The 24829-nt window shown below is 39.2% G+C and overlaps 2 protein-coding genes across 2 annotated transcripts; one reads left to right on the forward strand and one right to left on the reverse strand.

Moving 5' to 3' along the window:
- Positions 1–867: 867 nt before the first annotated feature.
- Positions 868–3243, reverse strand: LOC118565899 (E3 ubiquitin-protein ligase TRIM47-like). Its single transcript, XM_036146964.1, has 4 exons — positions 2665–3243; positions 2186–2281; positions 1868–2101; positions 868–1017 (listed from the first exon to the last, which is right to left on the reverse strand). Exons 1-4 carry the CDS (start codon positions 3241–3243, stop codon positions 868–870), a joined length of 1059 nt encoding a protein of 352 aa, XP_036002857.1.
- Positions 3244–14048: 10805 nt separating this feature from the next.
- On the forward strand, positions 14049–17151 carry LOC105922685 (putative C-type lectin domain family 20 member A). The gene is made up of 4 exons (XM_036146966.1): positions 14049–14178; positions 14442–14798; positions 15006–15300; positions 17094–17151. The coding sequence occupies exons 1-4, from the start codon at positions 14049–14051 to the stop codon at positions 17149–17151; spliced, it is 840 nt and encodes a 279-aa protein (XP_036002859.1).
- Positions 17152–24829: the final 7678 nt, after the last annotated feature.

The following is a 24829-nucleotide window of genomic DNA, read 5'->3' on the forward strand; positions in this document are numbered from 1 at the left end:
ATTTACAAACAAACGAAAAGGAAAAATGGCTAAAATGAATACATCTATTGCATTTGCTGTGAGTACCGCCAAAATCTTTGATCACCCCAAGATCAAAAAGGTTTTTGACACCATAAAGCATGATTTATAAACGTTAAAGAATAGGAATAAGTAGGTTCTTCCTGCAAATGGCAGGTTGCTGGTTCGATCCCCTGCTCTGACCGTCTCAGTTATTGTGTCCTTGGGGAAGACATTTCACCTGAATTGCCTGCTGGTGGTGGTCAAAAGGTCCAGGGGTGTCGATGTGTTGCAGCTTTGGCTACAAACATATTTCACCACTATCAGGGTGTAAATGTGTGTGTGAATGGGTGGAATGATTGTAGTGTAAAGCACTTTGGGGTCAATGGAGTACTTAGAGCTCTATACAGTACAAGCCATTTACCATAAATCCACACTTAATATTCCTGAGTGCAATAAACAAATAATACTATAAAAAAGTTGAAGCACAATAGATTTAAATTGTTTTTCTATGTTCTTGGTAAAAATGTAATTGAAAGGATTTGAAAATCACTTTCCTTGTTGTTTATTATGTTCTAAATGTCATGCCATACTCTGTTATTTTTTCCATTTTGTGTTTGCCATACTGGTTCTTGCCATAATAGTTAAATTCCTTATGCTCATTATTGTCAGGCGTTTTTAGTTTCTTTAAATATTGTTGCTGTTTCTCCTCTGGTCTCTTGTTTTATTAATTTTTATTCATTTGTTGTAGATCAGATTATTTGTTCATCCATTTGATTTCTTCCTCTTTGTCTGCCCCTCTCAATCATTCTCCCTCTTCCTCAAGTCATTGTTCTCAGCTGTTGCTCATTTTTCATCATTTGACTGCTTTCACCTGTACTCTGTCTCACTATTTTCCTCACTTTCCTCTGTCATAAACTCCCTGGACCCTTCACTTTCTGCTGCTTCGTCAATGGATTCGTCCCGCCGGCCTTCCGGTTGGGCTTTACCTGTTTTCTTCAGTTCTTGTGCGAAGAGAATCTGGAATTATTATTTATCAGCAAATCATACAGGGAAAATGTTCTGCATTCCTGTGTGGGGGGTGAGGCTCTGGAAAAGGGTGAATGTGAAGCTCAAGCAAAGTGCAAACATTACAGTTTAAATCACAATATAAAAAGTAGATTATAACTGGTCATTATACTTAAAACTAGTAGTATTATTATTACTATTGGTGCTTTTAAACATTATTGAACACTTCTAAAAACAATGACATTCACCATTACTTCCATAAATAGTGTGCTGCTCTGTGACATCTCTTTCTGTTATCTGCACATGCGGGTAGCTTCGTGGTCTTGAACGGTTCAGACAGAAGTCTGATTACGGCCACATTTCATGGTAGTATGAACAACCACCTAAAAAAAATTCAATTTCAGCAAAAAATCGGAAGTGAGCATCCAGACCTGCAGTGTGAACGAAGCCTATAAGTTTATACTCCACCGGCCCCCACCCACACCTTAAACACGTAAACCCATTTTTACATATTTTTTTCTTGTCTTGATATTTATTTATTCTAACACTTGTTTAACATTCTGTATATGTTCTTACATATTAAAGATATACATAAATAAAACAATCAGACATAGAAATGTTGTCAAATAAACCCCCATTCTCTTCATTCTCCACATATTGATAATATTTCTGTATTATGACCACTGCAAACAGGATGAAATTAATTCATGTCGATTCAAGTGAAGATTGAAAGGACACAATTTCAGTTAATGTATTCTGGCATTTCTGCATGATATATAGATTTTTTTTTTTAGAACATATGAGCATTCGTGTGACCAGTTTCCTTCTATAACAAGGCGTAAAATTGGGTTGACTGACTGACCTGTAGAAGCTGAAGGTGGTCTTCTTTTTTTGAAAGCTCCTCTAGCTGCGAGTGTTTCCTCTGCAGAGCTGCAACCTCCTCTACTAGCTCCCGAATCATCGCCTTGACTTTTGCTTTGGATTTTTGCAGTTTTGTATGAATGTTTTCCTTCAATTTGCTTTGCATTTCTTCAACTCTGCCCATTAGGTTAGTGAATAGCTTCTCAGCGTTCTCAGTTTCTTTGTCTGCAATCACCTATTTAGAACACAAAGCTGGTGTTGGTGTGAAAGTACCATCGATCGAAGTTGTCTTGCAAATACATTTAATTAAGGTACTCACTTTTCTCATTTCTAATGAATTTGTAAATTCCTTTATCTTTTCCACTCTTCCATTGATCATGAGCTGGATTTTCGCTTGTTTGGATTCAATATTTTCCTAAAAGAGAGGTAATGGGATTGGACCAAATATATCGATTTTTAGGCCTGTCAGTAAAAACATATTTAGAGCGGTGAACAAGTATTTGCTCCTTTACAGATTTCATCTTTCATCTTGTCTTCTAATTTTAATTATCAGAAAAAGATAACCTAAGTAAATACAAAATTCAAACTGTCAAATGATGATTTAATAGAGGTAAAAAGGACTGTGTTAATAAGTAATTTGTGCCTAAATTAATTATTCTGAAACTTTACAATTTACTACATTTTTTGTAATAAAATTTGATAATCTGAATCATTTAGGAGTGATAGAAGTCAAGAAATCTGTGAGGAGGAAAACACTTTCTCAGCTTACTGCCAGTACTAACAAATCACAGGCCTCACTTTCTGCAGAGCCCCCTCCTCTTCCACAGGCACCGTCTCGTGTTCTCTATGTTCTCCTTCGCAGCACAGCAGACAGATGCACACCTGTTCCCGCCTGCAGAAAAACTCCAGGATCCTTGCGTGCTTCTCACAAACCTTCTCCTCCAGGTTCTCCACGGGCTCCACCAGCTTGTGTCTCATCAGGGCAGGAACCCGCTGGTGGGGCTCCAGGTGTCCGTCGCAGTACGACGCCAGACACACCAGGCACGACTTGGAGGCCTTGAATCTAACGTCTGTGCACACGTCACACTTCACCTGCCACGGAGCGTTGCTGCTTTCAAGTGCCTCGGTTTTCCTTCTCTTTATTTGGACTGACATTTCAGCTATGACTTCATTTGTGGAGACCTCTGGCTTCATGAGGAACCTTTTGTTACACTTTGGACACTGACAAAACTCGCTGTCGCTCCACTGCTGGCTGAGGCAGGACCCACAGAAGGTATGACCACAAGGTGTGGTGACCGGTTCAGTGAAGACGTCCAGACAGATCAAACATCGGAAATGTTCCTCAGGTAACGGACTGAGGATGCTGTATGCCGACATCTCTGTAGAAGCAAATAAAGGTTATTTATACATCTGTCAGGAAATATTATCTACTTTACAACTAACTGATAAAAAAATCCCACTTTTCTTCTCAATGATTAAAAAGGCAACAACATAATTTACAAGAAAGTGTACAAAGAGTTAAATCTGTTGGAGGTTCAATTTCATTCAGTATCATTTTTATTCAAGACCTCTTATCAAGATACTGATAAGAGGTCTTGACTGAAGTAATAGTAATATCATCTTTATTGTCATTGAAACATACATTACAATGAAATTTGTTCTCTGCTGTTAACCCATCACCCTTGGGGAGCAGTGGGCTGCCATGTGTGGCGCCTGGGGAGCAATCTGGGGTTGAAGGTCTTGCTCAGGGACCCAGAGTGCCGGCAGTTGGGATCGAACCGGGTACTTGTATCCTTCTCAGAGCGCAAGCGTGCTGCTCTAAACAGTAGCCCACCACTCCCCCTTAATAAAGAATAGTTGAATAAAGTGTAGCATCATTTTAGTATCTTTAGAGAGAGATTCCTGCGTCATTTCCCATCACAAACACACCGCCTGTTAACTAAAACAGTGACAGCTTGCAGCAACATTAAAGAGATTTGGCATTGTAAGATAAAACATTGAAAAATCACTTGCAATGACATCGAAAAAGAGAAAATTAGCATTGGAAAATTAGACTTTGAAAAGTCAAAAATTGTTAGAAAGTAAAAACTTATCATGATATTCTCATTTTATGCTGCAGCTTTCATTTAATGAGAGATGTTTTCAGTGTCACTGCAGAGCTCCTTCAGCTACGATGTCACTACAAGCTGGCATTGTTTCGCTGTTGGGGGCGGGGCTTCATTTAAGGCCCCTTTATGGGCCTTCCATTTTCCTGTACTCCTCATCATCTACCTGCTGTCACTGGTTTAGCTCCATGTCACTACAATCATTAGTTGAATAAGCTAATGAAGATAATATTAATGAGAATAATGCCCTTTCTTGTGGTCGAGAAGTGGTACTTGACCGGAGCTTTCCATAAGTTTAAAGCAGGTAGCTAATGAGTACCGGAAGAAAACGTCCATCTAAGATTTATGACCACAGAAAGATACATGTGAAGCTGTAAAACCAAATCACAATTCCTTAAAATGAAAAAGAATACCATGGCAAACAGCATCAAAGTTTTACCTCAAATTAAGGCATCTCGTCTATCCACCCTCTGAGAAATTAATGACATTTCCTGTTCTAAAAGGTTTTCTCAAATCGGATTAGAAGTTGTCCATCCATCCGAAACAATAGTAATGTGCAGAAGTTAAGTTTTTACATGTGCTGAAACAAAAATACCATGAAGATTGGTCTGCAGTTACTACAGATACTATATCTCAATTTGGCTTATTTGGTAGTGGAACAATGTTCTGAATAGTTTTAAAAAATATATATAAGAGCAGACTTGAGTGTGGAAAAACATAGCCTCCAGTTTTTTGTGTGTATGACCAGCATCTAGATCATCGTGTGGAGAAACATCTTCTTTAAGGAAGGAAGATTTGTTGAATAGATATTTCCAGTTAATTTTAGAAAATGATCCTGAGAGTCTCAAAGAAACAAGTTAATTATGATAACACAGCAGCTGGGTTGTGGTTTAAGTAAGCTGCATCTTAAACTGTTTTTAGAACATTATAAGGAGTTTTTAAGTTTGAATAGGGCCAAACGTGAGATGAGTGTTTGCAATCATTTTGTCTACAGGCAAAATACAGTGCCAACTCAGTCACGCCCAGTGAGTCACCGTCACATGAATGTTGAAGCATATTAATTTATTTGTGACACTAACATTAAATTATGTCAATGCAGTTAAAATTACTGAATTAGAGTAACAACTCACCTCAGTTTTGGTTGTTCTGCTGCAGATTTCTAAATCCAGGGGTGTAAAAAGGTTCTTAAAGCAGGATGAAACTACGAATCGGTAACTACAAACACTTGAGATCTCATCTCTGCCAAGGAAACAGATCTACCAAAAACTGAGCAGCAGAGCCAGCTTCTGGCACACAGTGGGTGTGGTCAACCACATCAGTTGACTGAAACGAAACTTAAAACTGTTTTTTGTTCTGAAATTAACAAAAAAGAAAATATATCTGGGCATATTTGACATATACTTGTTAACTTTTCTCTTATATCCCACAGCTTTTGTAATTATTACAGATAAATAAAAAAAATATTATTTTTCACATTAAGCATGTGAGAAGTACACTGCCTGACCCAAAAAAACAAAAACAACTAAGTAAATAGGTACGTAAATAGATACAGTATAATTACTGTATGGGCGATTATGTTTCAGCTGGCAACAAGTTAATTAACCCCAACTGGTGCTATGAATTGCTTTTCATTTCTTAAACTACTATGTAAAACAACACATCCTGGTCTGTTTCAGAAGGGTCAAATCATTGGCATGCATGGAGCAGAGAAAACATCTAAGGAGATTGTAGAAACTGACAAAATTGGGTTAAGAGCTGTCGAACGCATTATTAAAACCTGGAAGGACAGTGGGGACCCATCCTCTTCGAGGAACAAAATGTGGATGCTGCAGTTGGTGAAGTCTGGGTTCAGCAACAGCATGAGCTCAAAGAATGAAGTCAGCTGACTACCTGAAAATACTGAATGACCAGGTTATTCCATCAATATTTTTTTCTTCCCTGATGGCACACGCACATTCCAAGATGACAATGCCAAAGTTCATCAGGCTCAAATTGTGAAAGAGTGGTTCAGGGAGCATGAGACATAAATTTCACACATGAATTGGCCACCAGGCTGGCGCTGCGGCCGGTCGAATTTCAGATGAGCAAAGTGCAATATACCGTACGTGAACTTGCATTGGGCCCGTAACTCATCTAGTGTTTTTGCCCTTAGGGGGTTCAGGGAGCATGAGACATAATCTTTCACCGTTTTCACCTTTTTTTTTTGGCTGGAGAACGCTTTGCACAGCGGGTGGACTCACCTCAGTTTTGGTTGTTCTGCTGTAGATCTTTAAATCCAGGGGTGTAAAAAGGTTCTTGAAGCAGGATGAAACTACTACATCATCACTGCAAGATCTTAATGAAAAAATAATGCAACCCTGGATGCCACAGTAAATGTGTGCTGCAATTATAGCTAAAGGCGGTCCAATGAAATATTAGAGTTGTCATGATGCAGCCTGGTGGCTGCATTTTTAGCAGTTCCTGCCTCCTCCTTCCCAGCACAGCCTGATCAGGATCACCTGTCAGGCTGCAATCACCCGTGACTGGCTCCACCTGCTCACCCTGCTTTAAACACTCACCTCAGTTTGTTCCTGGTCGCTGGCTCGTCTGCAACATCCACTCACACCACACCTGTCTAGTCCAGAACGCTGCCTTGCTGTTGGAACTCCTGTTACCCCAGTGCTTCAGTTCTCTGGTTTCCTCCAATCAGCCTGCTCCTGCAAATCATCAACTCCAGCCTGGTAACTGACTCTGGTTTTCACCTTCCACTACTCCTTATTGCAATAAACTCTCAAGACCAGCTCTTTGAAGACAAATCATGACAAGAGTGTATAACTTTTTTTTGATCAACACCTTCTTTTGGGCCTGGCAGTGTATATAACAACCAAGAGGAAAATAGTCAAATACTTACAAAACTGTAAATTTAGTGGTGCAGTGCGTTTCTCCAGTGTGACATTATCCCAGAGCTCTTGCGTTGTTGTCGGTGATTCTTCTGTGCTCACAAACAAAATGGTGCTTGTGGCATTCCTGCTTTTAGTGCTGCTGTTTACATAGTGCCAAAGCACAAGCATTCCTTTAACAAACAAAAGTGCAAAAAATATCCCCTCACACCATCCTGGTTGGGACAACCCCACTGTGTGCAAAGCTGACATATGTGTTTAGGTGTATCTCAAAGGTGCCATAGATCTTGCAGGTCAAATGGAACCAAAGGCCCTGTTCCATTATTCACACTTCCACTCAAATGTATGTTCCCGCTGAGGATCTGATTCTCTAGAGTGGCATTTGGCCCCACCCTCTTTACGTCCTCAATCCACACTTTGAAGTCTGCATTGATGCGGACTTCAATGAAGTATATTACCCACAATTCCTTGCTGTAGGTGACGTTTTGAGCCACAAGGTGAAAATATTTGATCTAAAAAGACCTAAAATCTTACTGCCATCTTATCATAAATTATGAATCACCAATTTGTGTGCCTTAAAACAAATATGGTAAAATAAAATTAAACCGGCTGCTACTGAAATTCCAGTATAGAAGTAAAAATGACTTTCTGCTTTGTTGAATTTGTTTGATGTATTTGCACTTTAAAATGGGCAAAATACCTAAGTGATCTTTTGCATGTGTATTTATTGACTTTGTTTTATCTGAAAGTGTGTTTCTGAACAAGTAAGAAACCAGTTCTGCTTCTTGTCTGCGATATAGATTTTCTTACCTTACAGCAGCTGTGGATGAAATTATAAAAAATAAAATAAAGAAATAGTCATCAATAATATCAAGAATCTTTATTATTATGTTTTCCTAATTTTCTGTAACAAAAATAAAACAATGTCACATTACCGTGCCATCATTAATGAAAGCCACACAACAAAAAAATATTTTTGTTTTATATTTACCTTTAGTACATATTTAACAATATTATTTTCCATTCATCTCTCCTTTGTGGCAATACCTGCTATCCTATGCCCAATCCTCTCTAATTTCCGTTCCTATATTTTATTCCCCTAAAAACATTACTTGTTGCAATTTTAATATTTTTAAGCAGTAAAGATTGCAAAAACAGCGATGGTCCTGTCATTTTTGGTTGTCGTAGGTACAGTATGACACAGAGGCGCAAGTTGATGACATAGTCCGTAGTGTCCCAATCCTCCTGTTTTGGATGCCTGCAACCTGCACACTCGAACCCTTATGGGCACTTCCACCAGGTGCACACTTTATAGAAGTGCATAGGGTTTAGTGTGAGTATTGGGACAGGGCCATAATAAGATGTGTGAGAAGTTTGTTGTTACACCTAGGTAAATGGATATGATGCATCACAAGTGGAGCAAATATTTTGTAATGGCAATAAGCATAACATGTTACTCATTATTACCAAATATTGCACAGTTTTTTTTTCTTTCCACATCCTTTATACAATCCAAATGTTGATTTTTTGTTTTGTGATGCAAAACCAGGGGACCAAGGCAAGAAGCTAGCCTTCTGTTGAGTCACTAATGGGGATTCTGCTTATGCAATATGATTTCAGACACTTCTTGCAAAGACTTTCATGCTTCTCTGTACAAGAACTGATGTCTGTGTTATGCCAGACGAATACTTCAGACTACATCTTTTTCTTTGTTCATTTCTTCCTGGAGCTCCGGAAGAGAGCGTGGCTAACCAGCCACCCCTGCGAGCCACATGGGACTCAGTCTTTTCACCACTCCTTCCTGAGACTCTCAAGGAAAGAGTCTGCCCTGCACCAGCAGCCATAGGGCCTAGTGAGGCCCCAAAGACCCACAAGCACATTTTTACCCATGAGTAAAAATGTGCCTCTCTGAAACTCAGTTCCTACTGTTATGTTGGGACAGCAATGGGGAGAAACTCATCCTCTGCGGAGCAGAGGACCCAACTGAGTTCGGATTTTCACCGACCAGAATCAGAAGCTAAGTTTGCAGTGTAACTTCTGCGCAACCAGCCGCTGAAATAAGGAATACCAAAACCAGCCTTGGTTATTTTTGTCAGCTGTTGCAGGAAAGCGGACGCCAGACGGCAGATTGGTTGCCTTGCCTCACCAGACAAGCTGAGAGCTCAGAGACTGCATGCAAAACCTTGGACCGGCTGAGCCCGATAGCGTTGCGGCTGGCTGCATGTCTGCCGCTAAGAGCTAGTCCGCTGCTGAAGGAGTCAATGATTTTCCTGGACCCCTGCTCTTTCTTGGATGGCCAAAGTGAACCGAACTCACATGAGGCACCGACTAGGTTCGGCAGATAAACCATAGGGAAAGCTAAATGGTTGTTTGGAAAGCTTGTGTAATGCATACATTGTGTTTTCAAACACACAGAGCTACTGAGTAGCTCCCCACTAGCATGTTGATACCATGCCATTGCCGATGTAATTCGAGTGTGTTTATATGGTTATAACAAACGTTATCACCTTAAGGGTTTTATACACGGATGGGATATTAATGTTTATGTTATCTGGCTCACTTATTATGGCTAAAAATAAAGCCGATTTTTTTTAAAGTTAGCGCCGAATATCCGCTAGCTAAAATGCTCTTTAGCTTCTGGTAACTTCCAGTTCCCGGATAGGCACCAAAAGGTTAATTTCAAGCTTAAAGCTTGTTTGTTTCCCTCCGCCATCCTTCAATAGTACTATGAGCATCATTACCACATTAATATGGAATATTAATGTCGATTTAAAGGCATTTTGTTAACTTTAGGATTAACCGATTTTAGGGACCGGCTGCTACAGCGACCCCTAGCCTCCCGGAGGTATAATCGCATTAATAAAATCGGGCGTTCCTAAAGTTAATGATTTTATTGAACAAATAATTTTTTTAAATGTTATTTCCTCAAATAATGTTTTGTGTAACTCGGGATTTGCATTATGAATGGGATGAAACACATGCCAAATGCTGTTCTAAATTAGTTGAGCTAATTTAACTCAGTTCCATGTTCTCTATGTCATCTGCAGTGAACCAGGATTCACTGAATCACTCTGATGATGATCAACCACTTTTATGTTGTCTTTTGTGTTCTTTTGCATGTACATAGTTCCTTAGCTTAGCTTCTTTTTATCTTCTTTTTGCTTAGTAGTTTAGTTAAGTTTCACTAGCATAGAGATGATTTGTTGATTGAAATATACTGATAATTCAGATAAACATCATTATATAATGATGTTCTCTGGATGTTAAATTTATTTCTGTTAATAAATTCTTGAACTTGAAGAGAAGTTGTCACTCCTTATTCTATGTGTGTGCAGAGTTTGCTGTTAAAAGTTCACCAGTGCTTGAATCATCTCTTTCAACCATTGTCCTGATATCAGCTTAAGAGCTGATATCCACTGGACAATACCTAACAGACAGAGAGTTATTTATTAAACATTAAATAACTTTAAACATTGCACAACATCTGTTAATACCATAGTTTGTAATCCTGTTCAGAAAAACTTTTTGTTATACTGGGTGAAATTGTCCTTCAATTCTGGAAGTAGTCAATACACCATGTATTCAGAAAAAAACTAAAAAGAAATATGGATCTCTGTGAAAGGTGCAGGCCTGTAAAAACTGACCAATCCCTTTCGTACAGTCAGAATGGCAGGAATTGGTCAGGCGTCTGGTCCTCCTCTCACCCTCCTCTTTCGCTTAAGTTCTGGGGGATATCACCTTTTCTATTTGTTGTCCCACATGTCAGTCATGTGTCCGTGCTCATTCCTTGTTAGTTTACACTTGCTGGCTGTGCACTTCAAGTGTTTATGTATCCAGTGACCTTAGCTAATACAAGGCTTGAGCCCAGAATTTTTACTGGATCTGCAACAGTTTCCATGGAGGAGGAGGAGACACATACCCAGACTATCCTGCCTTTCCTCAGCAGCGCTGCCTCTCAGTGTGCTCTGCCTCCTCGCCATCAAAAGCGCCTATGTGCATCCACCAGTCCTTTTTCCTGTCCTCCAGTGGTTAATCCAGTCATTGAGTTATTTACACAGCCAGCTCAGGCTGCACTGATGCCGTCTCATTGTTCTAATTCCCTGGACCGAAGAACGTTAGAAACGTCAGAAAGAGGCCTCGACTTCTGCAGGTGCTACTTCCTCTTCGTCATCCATTCCTGTTGGGTCTGTTCCTTCATCTGTCACCAGGGAGCCATTCAGCACACCAATTCCTCTCACATCACTTACGAGAGAGTGGAGGAGAGTTTTAGATCTTTTGCGCCTATGATCAAGAGGCTTCGAGAGACCTTGGTTTGCCAGTATACTCCTGTATTAAAGGAAAAGTTAAAGAAGCTGGAGGAGGACTATAGGACTGCATTGAGGGCTTTTTTTTTACCATCATCCAGCATCTTCTGCCATTCCAAAGTTTACCACCAGAGGTTGATCTGATACCAGTACTCAAGTCACAGAACCAGCCCATGTTAGTGAGGATGTTCTGAGCACATCCATGTCAGTGAGGATTCTTCACAGCCTGTTTGCATCAGAGAGGACACCTCAGAGCCTGCCTCGAGCCCTCTTCCTGCATCTAAGGGTCAGACTGACGCCTCAGGATGAGGATGACAGCTTACCTGTCCTCTCATTTTCAAAAGATTTCTAGTCAGCATGTTTCAACTGCTTGTTGTGGCTTTGATGTGATAATATTGCACGGGAGAATATATCTGATGCATACTGTGTTACAGCATGAATTGCTGGATAAATTGTTTTGCATGTAAAAGGCGAAGCTGTAGTTACTTTCCTCTTTGGGTGTAATGTATGTGAAAACACCAAACATTATCAAACAAGCATCACTATGCTGAAGAAATCGTCTCTAATGCGGCCGGAGCTTGGTGGGAAGAGTAGTTTTTTTTCTATCCAGGAAGTTTTGGGTTTCCAGCTTCCTCCACTATCAGTGTCAGTATCCATTGGGCAACAAACGTATCCCTAAGTCACCCACTGATCTATATATTACTGTATGAATGTGTGTTTGATGTGATGGATGAACGTGGTGCTAGTAAAAGAGCATTTTTACCATTTACCACTCATTCTCGCATTGCCTCATTTTCAGTTGTAGCTGTTACTGGTATTGACTCAGAGTCCAGTTGGGATATGCAAGGAAAACTTTTTTCCAATGAAAATAGTCCAGCTTTTTACCCTAAGGGCCCCTTGATGACTGCTTAAGGACTGATGAATACATGAAACGGTCCAGTGCACTTTCTTATCTTCAATTGATGAGTCATACACATTAACACCAAGACAGTGTTTGGGAACAGTAGTTCTGGCCAGAGAGCACTACTTCAGTGGATCACCGGAAGTGGTCCACTGCCCCCACAAAAAGAAATCAAATAGTCCCCTAGAACTCTGTCAGGCTGGACAGCAGCCAATATTTTTATTGGGAGATGTTAACAGGTGTGACATCACCACTCAGCTGCCTTCCTTGGAACAATATATAAAATCTCCCACCACAGTTAACAGTATGCTGGATTTATGATTTTAAAACATCCCACACGAATATAATTTCTAAGCCTCTTAGCTGCTCACATCATAAAGTGATTCTGTTATTACTGAAATACAGACCACAATTAAGAAGCAGGTCTGGAATTACTTTCACCCAAACAGACAAACATAACTGATGCCCACAACAACAGATGAACTTACAATGTTAACCTTCTGCTTTTTATGTGTCTCGTCATATTTGTGCTTGAGATTTTTGATATCTCAAACTGTATCATAGCAACAGGATAGGATGTGATATATGTGTTTTTTCCCTCTCCCTTCCTATTGTGGCTACTATCTTTACACAGAAACCACAGAGTGGCTGTGTTCCTTGGCAACGCAAGGCCTCAGTCGATCGTTACCCCAAAATGTTTGTTGATGTATGTGATGAACAGTTGCACTGGAACTGTAATCTTGTTTACACTGCAAATTGTAGTTGACAATGAAAACTGATTGATTTATTGATTGATTAAGAAGCAGGTGAAGCACTTAATGGTGGCTTCATTTTTCTGACCAGGATGGCTTTTTAAACAAACACTGGGAAGAGCCACGCCTCTTAACAAGCGTTTTAGCCTCCTACATATTATTCTGTGAGGATCCTGTCACTTTTGATAAAACTATAACCATCTATCCTAACAATCAAAAGATGGATTGAAAAGGACATGAAACTCTGCCTTATTTAGCAAAAAAATGCTTTTGGTTTTCTGACCCTATGATACATTTGATCTGTATAAAGCACATACATCTATAAAAACAATACCCCATGTTGTTAAGATGTATCCTGATATCCAGTGGCGTGCAGCGTTGCATAATGAAACAGTTTTAATAAGTGTTTAAATAGGATTAAATTAATTATCTCAATTTATAGATGTTGTTTTTTACATAACTTTCCCTTCCTCTTTGTTATTTATAAATTATGTTCCTAAGAAACATGGACCTGTCTGGTTTGAATATTCAAATGCTAAAATATTTAAATGCAGCTGCTATTCCGTGATCTCTGTCTGAAAGAAGTCAACATTTGACTGAGGACAGTTTCCAGCAGAGCATCAAGAAGACACATCAAATTCAACAAGGTAAAATTTGACTTTTATGTCTTACTTTATTGTCTATTCTTAGGTTTCCATCTTACCTATAAATACATACTGTATAAATCAGAAATCTTATGTCGTTGCATTTTTTAGTTAATATTTGGCTTCAGCTCCTCTGCTCTCCCACCATTGTTTCTGTGAACAGTGGAGGGAGAGCTGCAGGGATCAAACCTTGATAAAAAGCGTTTAAATATTGTCCTTCATCCATCAAAGACAAACTGTTGGAGTGAAATAATCCACCTGACAGCAAAGATGCAGTGGAGTCTGGTTCTGCTCTTTCTGATGGGTAAGTTGATCTACAGACTCAGATGGATTCAGTTGAGTTATTGTGCCTTTTTATTTTGTCACACATAAAGTAAAATGAGAATACACTAAAACACTTAAAAATAAATAAAATATTGGAGACAATTAAATGTTTGTTATTAATGAGTAAATATATCAAAATGTTTGTTAACAGGTCAGTGTCATTTCATCCACTGTCATCTCTATGAGTATCACTACATTAATGTTAATAAGAACTGGACTGAAGCTCAGCAGTACTGCAGAGAGAATCACACTGACCTGGCCACAGTGTCTAACATGGCAGACATGGAGAGACTCCTCAGTAACTCAGCAGGAGATATGAGGGAAGCTTGGATTGGTCTGCATGATCCACCAGGTGTCAACAGAACATGGTACTGGTCTCTGCCTGGAGAGGAGTTCAATGAGAGTGGGACAGACTGGAACACAGGAGAACCGACTGATATAGGAAATAGAGATAAAGGAACTGAGAATTGCGGCCGTTTGAATAAAACTCTTAAATGGCTAGATACTGGTTGCCAATGGCCTCAATTTTTCCTCTGTTATGATGGTGAGAATATTTTTTTTTTACATCTACTCAAACTTTACTCTTTAGGTGATGTTTGTTGTGTTTTTCTTCTAACAAAAAAAATAATGTAAATATGTGATCTAGGTTTATCTGTTATTACACAGAAACTAACACAACACATAAATACCACTTAATTGGAGAAGAAAAGAAGACGTGGCAGAAAGCTCAGAGTTACTGCAGAGAGAATCACACAGACCTGGTCAGTGGACTGAAGCAGCTACAGGATGGAGAGCTGAAGGAGGTGATGGAGTCTGTGGACCTAAAAACAGAAATATACTTTGGTCTGTTCAGAGACTCCTGGAGGTGGTCAGATGGAAGCAGTTTCTCTTTCAGACACTGGAACAATGAGTTGAACAATACACAATACAACAGTGGTCTATGTGCCATGAGTGGGTTTGATGATGAAGGCAGATGGAAGAATGAGAGCTGTGATGTTGAAAAACCCTTCATCTGTTATGATGGTGAGTTGTTCTCATAAAATATACACAATATATTTTATACAATATCTGTAAAAATTTGAACTGCAGAGTATTTTATGTTATTTTATGCATTTCTGAAGTATGAAAAAAGTCAACATATATAAAAAAAACAATCTGTTGTATCATAGAAAGCCAGACTGAAATTTTTTGTTGTTAATGATTTGTTTGTGCACATAACTTCCATAACAGACAAAGTGATCCTGATCAAAGAAAAAATGAACTGGGAGGAAGCCTTGTACTACTGCAGAGATCACCACCATGACCTGGTCACCATCACCAACCTGGATGAGCAGAGATGGGTCCAGGAGAAAGCCAAGAAGGCCTCCACTGATTACGTCTGGATGGGACTGCGCTACACCTGTACTCTGGATTTCTGGTTCTGGGTCAGTGATGAAGTGGTCAGCTATAAGAACTGGGCTCCAGATGGACTGATGGATGACTGTGACATGTCTGGAGCCATGAAGACAAGAGGAGAACATCAGTGGTTTAAAAGAAATGACAGAGAGGAGTTTAATTTCATCTGTTCTAAATATTAAAGCTTACATGCACACATGTACACCAACACTCACTCTCGCTCTCTCTCACACACATACACACACACAGAGTATATCAATGATTGTTCAGTATGGGGCATTTCAGTGCAAGGTTTTCTAATTCTAGGAAAAGAGGATGCATATTAGTTTATTTAACATGCAGTTTGATTTACTGAAGCTGGATTGTTTGTCATTATTTTGCATGTCCCAAAGGCAGGTTTTACACATATTAGCACTGCCCACAGATGGCAGGTTTGATAACTGTGGGGAAGGACAAAGGTCCTTCTAAGTTAATGTAAATCTCTTTAACTTGACAGAGGAAACAAATAATCAGAACCAATCCCGTATAAGATGATTTGGAGCTACAAACACATCAGAGTGACCAGTGGCAGCTTGTCAAAGTCATCATCCTTCCAGATACCCAGGTCTTTCAAAACCGTAGTTTTTTGTCAATGGATAACTGCTTTTTTATTTTTTATTTTATTAAAGAGTCCTGTTCATGCGGAGTGCCTCAAGGCTCTATTCTTCGTCCTTTCCACTTTTCTCTTTACCCCGTCCCTTTGGGGTCAGTTCTAAGAAATCACAGCCTTCCAGTCAGGATTTTATGGTAATAAAAAGGAAGCTAGTTACTATTCAAGTAAATTATGAGACTTCATTGTATAAATAAAGTAATGGATGTCTAATTTCTTACACCTGAACAATAAAAAGACTGAGGTCATGTTGTTTGTTGTTTGATGTCTCTAGCATCAGTGTCAACCTTGGACCTTTAAGTCTATATCTGACACATACTGCTATAGACCTAGGTGTAAGAATGTGAGAGTAATTTTAACTTTGATGGTCAATTTAAATATGTGGTCATGTCCAGCTTGTTCCACTCCTGTCACAGCATCATTTTGGGATTTTAATCTATGCTTGTATTACAACTTGCTAAGATTACTGCAATAAACTTTACTCTGGGCTTAACAAAACTTTAATGTCAAAATGCCATCAGAAAGGTAACAGAAAACAAGAGCACATTTCTTTTCTTTTCTTTTTTAATAATAATAATAATAAAAAAGAAAAGAAAAGAAAAGAAAAAAAATTCCCACCTCAGGCCTAGGAGTGTCATAGTTTGAGTTCCTGCCTTAGTTTTAATTTCTGTTTTTAGGTTATTGTTTTCTATTTTAGCTTGTGTCCTGTTTCAGTCTTGGTTTGAGTTCCATCTTAGGTTGGGTCTTGTAATTTATTTTGTGTTTCAGATTGGTTCTTGAACTGTTTTAGTTTAACCTGTTTTCACATGGCAGTTATTCAGTCAGTTCAGTTCCACCTCCAGCCACTTCCCTGATCAGCTCCACTTAGTCTGGTAATTAATTTGATTCCTTTCACCTGCTCACTCCCCTACTTATGCCTGCCTCTGTTCCTTGCACTCTGCCCGATCATTGTGTTTGTGTTTCCTGCCTGGGGTAAGTCTGATCCTGTTTTGCCTGTCTGCCTGTACCCAACCTGATTCTGTTAGTTTTTACCTGGATTATTTGACCTGTTCTGCTCTTTTTGTTAATAGACCAGCCTGACTTCTGACCAGTTTATTTTAGGTTGTTGGCTGTGGACTGTTTAAGTTTTTTTTGGACACTGCCTCTTTGCTTTTTGGCTTGGTGCCCTCTTTAGTTTTTTTTTTGTTTTTTGCTTTGTTAATAAATCACCTTTTTATTACAACCTTTTGCTTGTCTGGCTGAATTCAGGGTCCTCTGTTTCTGATTCCTGACAGGGAGGGGGCTGTGTCAGACAGCTCTCCCCCAGAAGAGTGCCTGCGGCTGGGGCAGTGAGGCTGGAAAGCCCCCCAGTCCTGGAAGTCCAGCATGGGGTGGATATGAAATCAACTGGAGTAGCTAAAAAGATAAAAAATATATATAATAATAATAATGATTAAAAAAAAAGACAAAAAAAAAAAGTCCGACCTCCAGCCTAGGAGGGGGCTGTGTCAGACAGCTCTCCCCCAGAAGAGTGCCTGCGGCTGGGGCAGTGAGGCTGGAAAGCTCCACTCCAGTCCTGGAAGTCCAGCATGGGGTGGATACGAAATCAGCAGGAGTAGCTAAAAAGATAAAAAAAATATATAATAAAAACGAAAAGAAAAGACAAAAAAGTTTGATAAGGTACTGGTTTGCTTTCAGATTGATTTTATAACTATTTAATTTGCTTTTGAATATCTTCATGGCCTTACTCTCCATTATATGTCAGACCTGCTTCATCTATAGATTGCTATGAGGTGCTTTCTCTGTAATTGTAACAAAACTGTGGAATGAACTAGCTTTGCATATCATGTAGACCAAAACACATTTTTTCGTTTTGGCTTTTCACTCAGTTTGAGATGTTGGATTATGACATTTTTATTGTTTTTAGTGTATCTGTGTTTTATTTTGCATTTCATGGTATTTGCTGTCCTAGTTTTTAGAGTGTGTCAAGCACTTCGGCCAACTGAGTTGTTTTATAATGTGCTAAATAAAAAAATAAAGATGAATTGAGAATATTACAGAAATTGTTTTTTAAAAGGTTTCAGAGTCCCAATTATGATGCATTATGAACAGGTTTCAGTCTCAATCTGGTGGCATCTAGATCTCTTTGTCTAGGAGAAATAAAAGATGTCACTCCCACTTTTCTTTTCCCCTGGGATGTACTTTCTGTTGTAAGAATGAGAAGAACTAACTTGAACTCAAACACTAAATGGAGAAAGGATCAGAGCTCACATTCCAGGATATGCAGCCAAGCGTATAGGGGTTATATCCAATTTACCATTGACAATTAAGATGCATGAAGTGAAAGTAGAAATGTTGATAATATGCAGCTCATATTATATGGTCACAATATGGAAAGGTTATCAGACTTTAAGTGTCTCGGGTTGAGTATTGATTAGAAATGTTTTTGTTAAAAATGTTAACATTTTTTAAATCTCATGAGATCAGTTTTGCATATCAATGGGGAGCAGATACTTACTCATCATTAGGTTTTTACAAGGCTTTGATGAGATCATGTGTTAATTATGGATGTAAGAAGGGTAAAGACTCCTGCTTCCTGGAAAGTTACAGATCTGTAGCTTTTTAACACCACATGTTGGGAAATGAATGGAGAAAAGAATTAATAACAGATTGTTTTTTTATTGGCAAGCAAGGAGTTAATTAGGGGTTATCAATATGGATAGAGGAGAGGAAGAACTACAGTGGATCCCTCTTTAATTTTGGAACATGAAGTTAGAAAAGCTCAGGTTAACAAACAATATGTCACAACAGTTTTCTTTGATGTGGAAAACGCCTATGATCTAATGTGGAGGGAGGGGTTGAGTATAAGGCTTCATCAGATGAGTATGAGAGAAAGGTTGATTTACATTTTTTTATCAGATAGGCAGTTTCAGTTCGACTCGGGAAAGAGTTCAGTCAGAAATATGAAGTAGAGCATGGTATTCCCCAGGGTAGTATTGTTAGCCCAATACTCTTCTCAGTCATGATACTTGACATTTTTTTGGTAATGTTTAGGCTTCATTAGGGGTGTCACTTTTTGCTGATAATGGGATAATGTGGATGAGAAGTAAGAATATTAACTTCATTGTAAAGAAACTGCAGCAGACTATTGATAAGTTAGATTTGAACTTAAAATGGGGGTTTTGATTTTCTGTGAATAGGACAAAGGTTTGTCCTTGACAAGGTAAAAGGTGAACAATGACATTAATCTTACATTGTATGGAAAAACATTAGAAAAAGTAAATGAGTTTAAGTATCTTGGATTATAGTTTGAAAGCAAATTGATTTAGAATCTAGCGAGCTTGGAAGCAGCATGATGAAGTGAAGAGCGGATTATTATGAAACAGCAAAACATACATTAAGGGCAGGCGAAGACAAGGACCAGGAATAAAACAAGGAGTTGACCAGAACGGGGGTAGAATAATGGAGTATCAAGGAGGGAAGAGATCCAAAACGCAGCAGCACGCTGCAGCAATAGTACAGATGAAAATTAAATAGAGATAATATATTTCTCCAATGTTATCTTCCCTTCATTGGATTCCTGGTAAACCTGAAATATTATTTAAAATTCTCCTTCTCATGTATGAAGCCCTTAATAATCAAGTTCAATAATCATGTTACTCAGATATTTTACAAATATCTGAGTAACAGGAGACCGCTGATCTTTGTTAAAGATCAACTGCAAAGAGACGCATTTCTCAGGGCTCAAACACTAAATGGAGAAAGAATCAGTGCTCACATTCCAGGATAGGCAGCCAGGTGTAGAGGGGTTATACGTAATGTACCATTGACAATGAAGTTAGATGAAGTGAAAGGTGGAAAGGTGTTGAAAGCAACAAGATTACAAACACAAAGAAAGGGGGTTAAAACAGACAGCCTGTCAGTTCTTCTTGAGTTTGAAAATGCTGTGTATAAGAGAGCTAAAATTCGTTATCTTTGCTTTGAGATCAGAGAGTTCACCAATGAGATGTTTCAACTCTCAAAGAATGGGTCACACAGCAAATAATTGCAAAGTAAGACAAAGATGTGAAAGATGTGGAGGGTAACATGACCATGGAAAATGTGGTCAGGATGCAAAAGTAAGATTCTGTAACTGTGGAGGAGATCACAGTGCTGCTTTTGGAGGATGTCCAATACAAATCCAAACTATGTAGATACAGAAATATAAAATAACAAATCAGGTATCATATGATGAGGCAGTCAAAAGTTTGAAGAACAGTGATGCTGCTAAAGCTGAAGTAGCACAGGAGGTCAAAAGAACAAGTGAAAATGGGAATACACAATATACAATATATAGCGAAGGCATTGTCTTCAACAGTAGTTCATAACCACTCAGAAAATAACCCATGGCTGAAGGAATTAAATGAAGACAGCTTGATTGTGAAAAAAATAAACTTTGTGGCTTTTTTTTTGTAAAACTGTTAATGTGGCCCTGCAACAAAAGAAGAAAAGTGATCAAATTAAGACAATTGTAAATAGTATCTTTTTATTATCCTTGCAAGGAATTGACTATACAAACATTTCATGACATTCTAGGAAGTGATGCTAGAAGAGAAATATGGTGTGGGCATGTCAATGTTCATAATACTGACATGAACCAGAGACAGAGGGACCCAGTATTCAACCAGACAAGCAGAGGTTAGGTTAAAGATAATTTATTAACAAAATGCAAAAGCCAAAACGGGGATCAAGACAAAAATGGGAAGACTGCATCCAATAACCAAAAATAACAAAAAGGCAATCACAGACAAAACTTTATGCAAAAACAGGGGACAGGCTAACTCAAATATCCAGAGGCAAACAGGGTCAGAAGAACAGGCAAACAGAGAGCATTGAAAGCTGAACTTCACTCACCACTGGGCACAGAAAAAACAAACAATGATGTGGCAGATTGCAGGGGGCAGAGGCAGGTATAACAAAAACAATAACAACCCAGACCGGGCGAAAGTCGAAAAACAAAAAACAAAACAAAAAAAAACAAGAGTCTGGTGGGCGTCCCGAAGGACGACCCCAACGAGTCAGAAGGTCCGGCGGACGTCCCGGAGGACGTCCCCAGCGAGACAGGCAAACGGCAGGCAGGCAGAGGAACAGGACTTCAGGAGGACGTCGGCGGACCAACACCCCCGGAGGTCGACGGCGGAACAGGACCCTCAGAACCCGACACCTGGAGAGAGAGCCGAACCTGGCGCAAGACTACGGGCTGGGGACGGCGCCTGACTAAAGGCAGGGGAAGGCGCCGGGCTACAGGCGACTAGAGAGGGGGCCTGGCTACAGGCGACTAGAGAGGGTGCTTTAAAGCTACGAGGAGCTGGCACTGGAGACAGTGCTTTAAAGCTACGAGGAGCTGGCACTGGAGACAGTGCTTTAAAGCTGCGGGGAGCAGGCACTGGAGACTGAGTCTTCAAGCTGCGGGGAGCCGGCACAATTCTCCAACATGCACCGTCTCCGCACAAGCAGCAGCGGTGCGCGCACCCACGCAGACTTTGGCCGTGGCGTGCGCGGCAGGAAGCTCTGTGCCAGGCGGCGCGGTGTGCACCACACCCACGCAGACTGGGGCCGTGGCATGTGATGCAGCAGCCGGACTACTGCTGGGTGGCACAGGGGAAACCCGGATGGGTGCTGTCAGGCCAAGTTGTGAGGCAGGGACCAGGCGGGGAATTGGCAGAGGCTGAAGTCCTTGACGGAGGATGAACGGGATCTCCGCCCGGATCGTCTCCGTGTCCAACCCCTCAGGCTTTCTGCTCAGCCTTCGAACCAATTCCACCTGAGCAAAAACCCTCTCCCATATAGCCTGATCTTCCTGTGATTGGGTCATGGTGGGAACAAAGAAAAAGGGGAGAGGAAAAAAAAAACAACGTACTTCTCTGGCGATGGGTCCGGTTAGGGCCACATCATTCTGACATGAACCAGAGACAGAGGGACCCAGTATTCAACCAGACAAGCAGAGGTTAGGTTAAAGATAATTTATTAACAAAAGGCAAAAGCCAAAACGGGGATCAAGACAAAAATGGGAAGACTGCATCCAATAACCAAAAATAACAAAAAGGCAGTCACAGACAAAACTTTATGCAAAAACAGGGGACAGGCTAACTCAAATATCCAGAGGCAAACAGGGTCAGAAGAACAGGCAAACAGAGAGCATTGAAAGCTGAACTTGACTCACCACTGGGCACAGAAAAAAACAAACAATGATGTGGCAGATTGCAGGGGGCAGAGGCAGGTATAAAAAAGGGAGTGATCATGTGAATGGAGTGAAACTAATTACTGACATGGGTGTAGCTAATCAGGAACAGGGAAGTGCTTGGGAGTAAACTGAAGCCGACTGGATGGTGACTGGTGAAGGGGAGTGACAGGAAGACAAAAGAATGCTGGCAGGTGAACTGAACTTAGACTGGTGACAGAAATGGTCTGAGCAGGCCAGATAAACGTATAACCTAAAACAAAATCAAATTACAGAATACAGAACCTAAAATCATGACAAATACTCTGTGGGGAAGTGGTCATACTTCCTATAGGGTTGACATAATGGAGAGATTTTTTGGGAATTAATTGAGGAAACATCACTTGTGTGTATAAATAATAGAAGAGGTACCAAAGGGGATGTTACAAAAAATATAGGCTCATGTTTGGATCTTACTCTGGTTTCAAGTAATATGAGTAACTTGAGTGAATGGACCTTAAAAGATGATAGTAATAGTTGTCACTTTCCAATATTATGGTGTTTGAATTTTGACATGCATGTTCAAGAATGTTGCATGATAGAGAGATGGTGCTTTGCTATGGTGACTGGGAAGAAAATAGTGAATGTTGTAATGAGTCTTTTAAAGGAATAGTAATAGAAGGTGATGTAGATAGCTGTGCAAAAGCAGTGACTACATTGATTATCAGTCCTGCATTTAAATGCATTCCTAAGTGTAGGATAAATGGTGAAAAGAAAATGGTTCCATGGCAGAATGATAAATGTAGACAAGCTATAAAAGAAAGAAACCAAGCTTTTAGAACTTTAAGAAAACATTTAAATTAAGATAACATCATTGATGGAGAGACTTCTGCTCTTCCATTGGTAGAGAAATAAAACTGGGCGATGTTTGGTCAATGATCAAAAAGATGAGTGAGAAAAAAAAATTGCTAAAATAAATGTAGATGGAGACTATCTGGCAATTACAAATGAGGAACAAGCTGAACTACTGTGGAAGAAGTTTCCAAGGGTACACAGTAGAGACCATTTAGATGACTTTCATAAATGTCGGAAGAAATAAATAAAAGAAAGAGTAAACACTAATACAACAAAGAAAAAAGATAGTAATGGCTCAACATTGGATATGGTTCACAAAACATGAGATCAAAATAGCTTTGGCGGGAAGTGGATATACAGCTCCAGGTCAAGATAAATTTTGCAATGTGATGTTTAGGCATTTACCTGAAATAGCTTTGAAGATTAATTTTAGAACTGTTCAATAAGATATGGAGAGAATGGGAAATGCCTAGCAGTTGGAAAAGTGCTCTTATATTACCATTTGGAAAGCCTGGTGCAGACATAGCTGATGCAGGTAACTATAAGCCTATAGGGTTGACATTGCATCTGTGTAAGTGGATGGAAAAAATTATTGTTAAAAGATTATCGTATTATTTGGAACAAAGACAACTTTTAAGTAAACAACAAAGTGGGTACCATAAAGGAAGATCAACAGTCAATGTTGTAGTAAATGTTAGCAATGAAGCAGAAAAAGCAATTAATATGAAAGAGGTTATGGCTGTAGTATATTTTTGATATTGAGAAAGCTTATGATTTAATATGGAAAGAAGGGCTGATGATTAAAATGTATAAAATGAGTATTGGTGGTATACTTTACAATTAGGTTTTGGATTTTCTCTCTTGTCGGACATTTCAGCTCAAAGTCGGTAATGATGTGTCCAATAAGTTTGATATTATAAATGGTATTTCTCAAGGGAGTGCTATAACCCCTGTTCTTTTTAACATAATGATGAATGGCATCTTTTTAATGTTAGTGTAGATATTGGATCATCACTTAATGCAGATGATGGGGCTATATGAAAAAACATTAAACGTGGGATTGAAAGTGTACAGGGTGCTATACAGAAGGTTAAAAGATGGTAATTTTACTGGTATTCAAAATGACAAATGCAAAATCTTGCTTTATGTTGCTTACCAGAAAGAGAAGAATTGATAATGTGCAGCTCAAATTATATGGTCACAGTATGGAAAATGTATCAGACTTTAAATATCGCAGGTTGTGATTTGATGAGAAATGTTTATGTTAAAAATATTGAAACAAAATGTTAAAAGTGTTAAATCTCAGAGATCAGTTTCTGCGTATCAATGGGGTGCAGATAAATACTCATTATTAAGTATTTATAGGTCTTTGATGAGGTCATGTCCTGATTATGGATGTATGGTGTACGGATCAGCAGCCAAGAGTATTCTAGAAAAATCAGGACTGAATTTAAAACACTTAGATTCAGTATAGGCGCAATTAAAAAAACTCACACTAATGCATTATTGGTGGAAGCTGATGAATTCCCATTAGAACTAGAAAAAAACTGTTCCTGCATAACAGCGAGTGAGAATGCTAATCTGCAGAATGATTTGAGCAGAAGATCCCTGAAAATTAAAACTAGCTGAAAAACATATAAATCAAAGAAGAACCAATTTAAACATGAAAGGACAAAAGCTGAAGGATTAGAAGAATGTTATGAAAGCGCTAAACCAGTTAAACAGTAGTAATAGTAGAAGCAGTAGTAGTAGTAATAGTAGTAGTCATAGCAGCAGAAGTAGTAGTAGTTGTATCAGTAGTAGTGGTAGTAGTTGTAGTATCAGTAGTACTAGTAGTACTGGTATTATTATTATTATTATTATTAGTAGTAGTAGCAGTAGTAGTAGTAGTAGCAGCAGTAGTAGTAGCAGTAGTAGTAGTACAATCAGTAGTAGTAGTAGTAGTATTAGTTGTATTAGTAGTAGTAGTATTAGTAG

The sequence above is a fragment of the Fundulus heteroclitus genome, chromosome 14 (assembly GCF_011125445.2).
Source record: "Fundulus heteroclitus isolate FHET01 chromosome 14, MU-UCD_Fhet_4.1, whole genome shotgun sequence".
Taxonomy (NCBI): Eukaryota; Metazoa; Chordata; class Actinopteri; order Cyprinodontiformes; family Fundulidae; genus Fundulus; species Fundulus heteroclitus.

What these genes read in the sequence shown, in the direction of transcription:
- LOC118565899 (XM_036146964.1), bottom strand. Translation starts at nt 3,243, where the DNA reads ATGTCGGCATACAGCATCCTCAGTCCGTTACCTGAGGAACATTTCCGA. An exon ending in AGGAGGGGGCTCTGCAGAAA is followed by an intron (nt 2,282 to 2,664) that starts GTGAGGCCTGTG and finishes CCTCTCTTTTAG; the next exon opens with GAAAATATTGAATCCAAACA. An exon ending in ACCACCTTCAGCTTCTACAG is followed by an intron (nt 1,018 to 1,867) that starts GTCAGTCAGTCA and finishes TAATAATTCCAG; the next exon opens with ATTCTCTTCGCACAAGAACT.
- LOC105922685 (XM_036146966.1), top strand. Translation starts at nt 14,049, where the DNA reads ATGGCAGACATGGAGAGACTCCTCAGTAACTCAGCAGGAGATATGAGG. An exon ending in ACCCTTCATCTGTTATGATG is followed by an intron (nt 14,799 to 15,005) that starts GTGAGTTGTTCT and finishes CTTCCATAACAG; the next exon opens with ACAAAGTGATCCTGATCAAA. An exon ending in ACAAGAGGAGAACATCAGTG is followed by an intron (nt 15,301 to 17,093) that starts GTTTAAAAGAAA and finishes GATTCCTGACAG; the next exon opens with GGAGGGGGCTGTGTCAGACA.